The sequence below is a fragment of the Nanorana parkeri genome, unplaced genomic scaffold (genome assembly GCF_000935625.1).
Source record: "Nanorana parkeri isolate BGI_ZX_2015 unplaced genomic scaffold, ASM93562v1 scaffold740, whole genome shotgun sequence".
In the NCBI taxonomy this organism is placed as follows: domain Eukaryota; kingdom Metazoa; phylum Chordata; class Amphibia; order Anura; family Dicroglossidae; genus Nanorana; species Nanorana parkeri.
The window spans coordinates 1-7582 of NW_017307008.1; the positions used below are offsets into that span (position 1 = coordinate 1).

General features: G+C 47.5%; 1 protein-coding gene across 1 annotated transcript in view; it reads right to left on the reverse strand.

The window, feature by feature from the left end:
- Positions 1-83: 83 nt before the first annotated feature.
- PHKA1 (phosphorylase kinase regulatory subunit alpha 1) overlaps positions 84-7582 on the reverse strand; it is a gene marked incomplete at its 3' end in the record, with an annotated part of 17378 nt that continues 9879 nt past the window's right edge. The window contains exons 3-12 of the mRNA XM_018564242.1: positions 5486-5644; positions 2947-3046; positions 2513-2595; positions 2333-2413; positions 1156-1254; positions 932-1078; positions 675-728; positions 467-589; positions 273-368; positions 84-191 (exon numbers count right to left, since the gene is read on the reverse strand). Of these exons, the coding sequence (XP_018419744.1) occupies positions 84-191; positions 273-368; positions 467-589; positions 675-728; positions 932-1078; positions 1156-1254; positions 2333-2413; positions 2513-2595; positions 2947-3046; positions 5486-5644 (1050 nt within the window). The remainder of the gene's footprint in view (positions 192-272; positions 369-466; positions 590-674; positions 729-931; positions 1079-1155; positions 1255-2332; positions 2414-2512; positions 2596-2946; positions 3047-5485; positions 5645-7582) is intronic.

Sequence of the window (7582 nt, forward strand, 5' to 3'; positions counted from 1 at the left end):
AGGGAGGAGAGGCGAGAGAGAGAGGGAGGAGAGGCGAGAGACAGAAATCATAGTAATGTGGAGAGGAGAAGTTCCGTTCTCACCTCGGACATCAGACATCCTAGAATGTAGAGGGATTGCCCCCACATATGTGGAAGCTTTCCCATGGGGATCCGGTCTACACTGTGCGGGTTTCTATATTCTTCTTCCACCTGAAATAGGAAACATCAATTTGATCCCCAACATATTCCATCTCTCTGCATTACACTCCCCTCGTCTACAGGACCCCGGACCTTATCTTCCGGGACGCTGTACAGTTCTGGGACCAGCTGCACGCCGTGCTTCCCCTTGATGAGGACGCCTTCCAGAGCCTCTCTGTATTCCTGCACCTGGGATAGGGAAATATAAATGAAACAACGTTGGCATTTTGTATACTGTATCTATATACTGCGTCCTATTCACATCCCCGGGGGAGGGGGGGTCTCACCTGCTCCATGTCACCAATGAAGATCCCATCCAGGATTAAATACGTCCAGAACAGAGGCCACTCACACTCAATGTTCTCAAACAGCTTCAGCTCCGCCGGCTCATAGTACAGCCGCGAGGGATCCTGATACAATGTACAGAGAACACAACATTATATACAGAAATATTAATTATGTTTTAGGTCTCAGAGGAGAGGAGGGAGCTCATACCTCCAGCGGAGTGCGATATCCGTCACGCAGAAAACGACAACAACCGTACCGGCCCTGAGTATAGAAAGATCACCAATAAATAAAGGAACGTAAAAGACGGCTCACTATTCCGATACAGTGTATATACTGCCCCCTGTGATATCCTCCACACTCCTCTCCTGTACATGGAAATGAAGTAGGACGACTGATGCAAGGAATGATGGGAAGAAAAGAAGAGCGTAGAATCTGTACATATTGATATCTCGCTCCTACGATACCTGTAACTTGATAATGATTTCCTGTTTTGTGATGTCCACTAGCTGAGCGTCCTCCACAGCAAAGGCTGGAAAGGAGATGACGGAAAAGAGGCCGGCGTCTATCTCCTTGGACGTGGAAGCTCTCGGGAGCATGGACTGAAGAATAGACTATAAAAGAGGAAAGACGATGATTATGGGGCGAGAAGCAGAGACGAGGACACTACGAGCACAGGTCATCCCCGTACCTGACAATGCTGGATCTCATCAGACAACACATGGATGACAGACTGGGGGCCGCCTTTAGCACCAAACAGATTGAGCTCATCCAACGCCTCCAGGGCAGCCTGAGGAAGAGACGGATTTCATCATAAAGACATCAAATGTAAAGAAATAGGGAGGAAAATGGTGCATGGGAGCAAGTCTGGCCAGCGGGGGAGCAAGTCCTGGCTCCTCTGGCCCACAAAGGAGCAACTGCTCGCTCATCCATCAAGCAAGCAAGGGAGCAACTGCTTGCTCATCTGGCCACCCCACTCGTCTGGCCGTGAAGGGAGCGACACCCCCATTCACCTGGCCCGTGAAGGGAGCGACACCCCCATTCACCTGGCCCGGGAAGGGAGCGACACCCCCATTCACCTGGCCCGGGAAGGGAGCGACACCCCCATTCACCTGGCCCGGGAAGGGAGCGACACCCCCATTCACCTGGCCCGGGAAGGGAGCGACACCCCCATTCACCTGGCCCGGGAAGGGAGCGACACCCCCATTCACCTGTCCCGGGAAGGGAGCGACACCCCCATTCACCTGTCCCGGGAAGGGAGCGACACCCCCATTCACCTGTCCCGGGAAGGGAGCGACACCCCCATTCACCTGTCCCGGGAAGGGAGCGACACCCCCATTCACCTGTCCGGGGAAGGGAGCGACACCCCCATTCACCTGTCCGGGGAAGGGAGCGACACCCCCATTCACCTGTCCGGGGGGAAGGGAGCGGCACACCCATTCACCTGTCCCGGGAAGGGAGCGACACCCCCATTCACCTGGCCCGGGAAGGGAGCGACACCCCCATTCACTTGGCCCGGGAAGGGAGTGATGCTTTGCTTACCTGGCCAGCAATAGACTCCTTGCTCACCCAGCCAGCAAGCACCTCTCCCCTCCAGCCAGCGAGCGGTCGGTCACCAGTGACAACATAGGAAGCGTGCAACGGCTTTTAAGAAGAGATTAAAATGTTTATTTAATGCCTCATTCAAGTCCCGAATGGGATTCCAAGTACTGCTGTTGCCCAAACGCTGACGTTGGAGTTAAATAACGCAGCGACTATGAGCGGCAACGTGTAAATGAATCAGTGACATGAAAGCAACAAGAACATATTCTGAAAGTGAAGCCGCGTGCCATTCAAAAGGACCTCCACGTGTCCGGCACTTCCCTTACCTTGGCCATTCCAACCGAGCTGCCGTTCAGCTCGCTGATGCCCTGATTGGTCTTATCGCCCCGTTCCCACATCCCAAAGTCCTAAAGAGACATAAGAGATCCGATGACCAATGAAATGAGCAGCAGATTAGTTCTAACAAGTCACATCCCATACACGTTACACGTTCTCATCTCACTTACCGCTGTTTTATAAGCTGCTTCAATGTAAAAGACCAAATTTTGTATAAAGGTGACTTCATCCAGAGTGTAGACTATGTGAAGACCTGGAGGGGGAAACAATTAGAACTGTAGTGCTGCCATATTTTTAAAGCAGTTTCACTTAACTTTATTGCTATCACACAGGAGCTGACAAGCCCCTGTGCGATAGCATTTGGAGGTGACGGGTTCTCTTTATGGAACCCGTCATCTCCAATGCAGGAGTTCTAGCACAACACTGTGCTGGCTCTCCTGCGACAGCTGAGATGGGAAGGCTGCGAGCGCAGTTCTCCTGTCTCAGTGTTTACACGGAGCAGAGTATGGACGGACGTTCTTCACTCTGCTCCCCAACCTGAACTAATGTGCCGAAAACCATGAAAAAGTCAAAATAGCAAGTAATTTCAATAAACACTTCTCGCCTTTTGAAGGCTGTACATAGACGGCTGTTGGCCAAGCTGTAGGCACACGTACCTGTCTGATCATGCATTGGAGAAGACCTCTCATAAGCTTCACCACATTCTGTTAGGGAAAGAAAAGCAGGCATGTCATTGGCTTAGAGGCGAATCGGTTGTATCCAGTCAGCAAACATTCTGAAAATGATTCATTGAGGTGTCTACTGTTAAAAAGGTTAAATTTGCTTTAGTCTGTTCAGATCAAACACATGAGTTTGAGGGCGCATATGGTGCCGTCTGCACGGGTCTCTTGGATGTTCCGGTAAGGAGTGCAGCAAGACCTCTGTTCTTAATATGGTGCAACGGGGCGCCAAAAGCATGGGGGCCAGCGGGAGAGCCAAAAGCATGGGGGCCAGCGGGAGAGCCAAAAGCATGGGCCAGAGGGAGAGCCAAAAACATGGGGGCCAGCGGGCCAAAAGCATGGGCCAGTGGGAGAGCCAAAAACATGGGGGCCAGCGGGAGAGCCAAAAACATGGGGGCCAGCAGGGGAAACAAAAACATGGGGGCCAGCAGGGGAAACAAAAACATGGGGGCCAGCGGGGGAAACAAAAACATGGGGGCCAGCTGGGGAGCCAAAAACATGGGGCCCAAACAGGCAACAACTTTCAGGCTGTGGTGGCCTATATTGCTCCCACCAGCACAACCCCCACCTCCACCCATGGGGAGAGAGCAATCTGATCACAACCACTGGATGTGGCCCTATTTCCAGTATATCTGCACTACCAAAGCGCTTCTTTACCAGGACTTTTTCTTCCCCATTTGCCAAAATATATGCAAACCAAATACATTAGCGGACACCTGCCCTTGGAAATGAAGATATACTGGAAATAGGGCCACACCCTGTGCTTGTGATGAGCTTGTTAGGGATCCCAAAACCACGACCATTAATATGGAGTTGGCCCCTTGTGCAGCTATAAACATCCTCCACTTTTCTGGGAAGGATTTCCACAAATGTTTGGGGGGTGTCTGGAGAAAATTGTGGGCCAAATGAGCACTTGTCGATGTTGGATGAGAAGACCTGGCTCACTAGTGGCATTACAGGTCACCCCTAAGGTGTTCAGCAGGGTTGAGATGAAGGCTCTGTGCAGGACACAAGGAGTTCTTCTGCACCAAACTGGTCACTACATGTCTTTATGGAGCTGGGCTGGTAAACCTGAACACAAATCAATCACCAGGTACACCTATGTTCTATAAAATGTTTCTATGTTCCATAGGGCTGAGATCGGGGCTCTGGTGTGGAGGAACTTGAGTGGCCTTCACAAACTGGTCACACCATGTCTTTATGGAGCTGACTCTGTGCACAGGGGACAGTCACTGTGGAACAGAAAAGGGTCTGCACTGATACCGTTTTTTCGGTATCTAGTACCGATATTTTGCATTTGGTACTAGCCGATACAGAGTACAGATACTGATGCTTCCGCTGGCATGGAGCCGGCTTCCCGGGCAATCAGGAAGCCTGGTGGTGGGCAAAAACATGCCGCCTGGCTTCCTGATTGCCTGGGAAGCCGGCTCCATGTTGTTTGGCCGGTTCAATTGTGATTGACGGGGAAGAGGGTCTCCCGGCCAATTAGGAAGCCAGGACATTACTCACCACCCGTTTCCTGATTGCCCGAGAAGCTGACTCCATGTTCCCCTACAGCACTGCCTGTCAGAGGAAATCTCAGAGGGATCGGAGCATTTGGGCGAGTACGAATACTTGCCCAAATACTCGGTATCTGCACCTAAACCAGTATCGGTGCATCCCTCGTCTTCACCAAACTGTTACCACAAGACCGTAAGAACACAATTGTCTAAAATGTTTTTGTATGATGTAATATGACCAGGAACCTTCACTGGAAACATCTTGGCTCAACCATTGAGGGGTTCCAGTTCATTGTAAAGGTGTTCCGTAGGGTTGAGGTCAGGTCTCCATGCAGGAAACTTGAGTTCCTCCACCAAACTGGCCAATGTCTTTATGGACTGAACTCGATCCTTTGGAGGGGGCACCAAATAACGGTTGGCCATCTGGTGTAGTTGGAAGAGTCAACCAAGACTCAAAGGATATGGAAAATGGACTTTGGACGGGAGCTATTCTAGGATCTACTGCAGCATGGTAGTCTCCATTCTACTACAACATCTACAAGAATGGGTTCGCATTGAGAACACCAGACTCCTCCAGAGGACCAACGTTAGCAAATCTGACAAGTTCCTGCCACCCAAATAAGAGTCTTCCCATTCGGGAGCAGTATTATGTTCATCCTTGTACCTGCAGCTCAATCAGCACGACACAAGATATTGAGAATGACCTTTAGCGGGGACACGCTGCATGAAATATTAGACACGGCTTAGGACAGGACGGCCTTTATGAGCAGCCATGAGGTTGAGGAACTCGCGTAGCTGAACTCTGCAGAAACCAAGTCTTGTATATAGAACAGTATACAGGAACATAGTATACAGCAAGGAGATTCTGAGCATGGACTCGGTGATGGAGGCTCCTAGCCCGATACCATTACTCTTCACATCTTACCTGTTCCAGCTCATAGGCCTTCGCCTTGTCCTCATCCCGGTCCGCGTTCTTCCTGTACGCGAGGCTCAGACCCCATACCGCCAGGATTGTGTACACATTGTCCCGCACCCAGGCATCTTTATGTTCACAGCTGGCCGGCAGTAAACCCGTGACCGGATTCTGAAATAAACATCCACAAAATTACATTCAAGGTCTTTATTCTCTCATTTATCAAGTCTGACGACTAAAGTCTTGCGATGGTTGTAGAGTGTATGGCCACCTTTACTCTGACTTCATGGCACACTGGGAGCTTCCTCACAATGTGCATTAGAATCTGCAGCAAGTCACATAGAGCTTGTCTCATTTCCTGGCCGGAGGACATCCAGCATCCCCTGGTACTTCCCTCCCCAGCCTGTCTCTGGCCCTACCCCCTTCATTCATTGGATTTCCGATCTTTCAATCATGGAGGTTCAGCATCACCTGTGGCTGTTACCTAGGATGTATTAATTGCAAGAACTTGCACTATTGGAAATTGGGAATGATAAGATATATATGATATTACAAATGATATTAAAAATATTATTAAAAAGATGTGTTAAAATAAAAATAGAATGGATAAATAGTGAAGGATAGTTTTTCTAAAAGGGTATGGGAAGCGGCTGGACTAAAGGCACTCAGCCCTTAATAGGATGTGTATTCTTAGAATGTACAGCGCTAGCCCTCCTTTAGACTGAGATGTAAGAAATCAAACATTTAAGATCAGGGTTTGAGGTAGGCAATTAAAGCTAAAAAAATCAGACATTCAGTGCAGGGGGGTGTATCGCAAAGGCTCAATAATTTAGATTAAATCTATGTGAGTGGTTGTGTATAACAAGTGATCAAAAGATGTGAAATTTATCTAATAAGTGTTTAAAAAACTGTGATAAACTGTGAATATTTGTATCAAGTGTAAATAAATATATTAAAATGGTGAATAAACAATGTGTAACCATTTAAATAAACTGAAATGAAATAAACTTCTATCAATGTATCCGTGAATAGTCCAAATCTTTTGTAGTTGTTCAAGTCTTTAAAAGTCCATAACTGTAAGACACTTCCACAGTGAAAAATCAGTACAATAATGTGTCCAACACAAATCCAAAAAACAGAAGAAAAAATGAAGAAAAAAAGTGGAGAAGATCCCCTCAAGGGACTACACTCACCAGATCAGAAGATGTTAAACTTCGTTTTTTCTTCTGTTTTTTGGATTTGTGTTGGACACATTATTGTACTGATTTTTCACTGTGGAAGTTTGGATTTTCGTTGAACACACGATTGCACTGAATTTTCGTTGTGGAAGTGTCTTACAGTTATGGACTTTTAAAGACTTGAACAACTACAAAAGATTTGGACTATTCACGGATACATTGATAGAAGTTTATTTCATTTCAGTTTATTTAAATGGTTACTTTAGAATTTCGCCCCCATCGGCACATTGTTTATTCACCATTTAATATATTTATTTATTTACACTTGATACAAATATTTCACAGTTTATCACAGTTTTAAACACTTATTAGATACATTTCATACATCTTTTGATCACTTGTTATACACAACCACTCACATAGATTTAATCTAAATTATTGAGCCTTTGCGATACACCCCTGCACTGAATGTCTGATTTTTTAGCTTTAATTGCCTACCTCAAACCCTGATCTTAAACGTTTGATTTCTTACATCTCAGTCTAAAGGAGGGCTAGCGCTGTTACCTAGGATGGTTTGCATGCTAGGAAGATAGGTGTGCTAGGTGTAGATCTCCAGTGTATACAGGTCATGCTGGGACATGTAGTTCACCAGCAGCTAAATGTTTCTGGCACGGGGGAGCTGAAGGAGTAATTGGGAGCCGTCAATCACAGGTGGTGCCTGAGGGGTGTAGGTAATTGGCTCCGAGCCCAGAATGGGTGGGGGGAAGGTAACTGTGCAGGTGAGGGTTTGGCAGCATTACCTGTGATATAATCCCTTCCTCAGCACCACCCATAGGAAGATGGAAAAACGCCAATAAAGCCGAACTCTGGGCAACAAAACCGTCATTTATATATATTATTTAATATATACTATTAAGAGCCACACAGGATT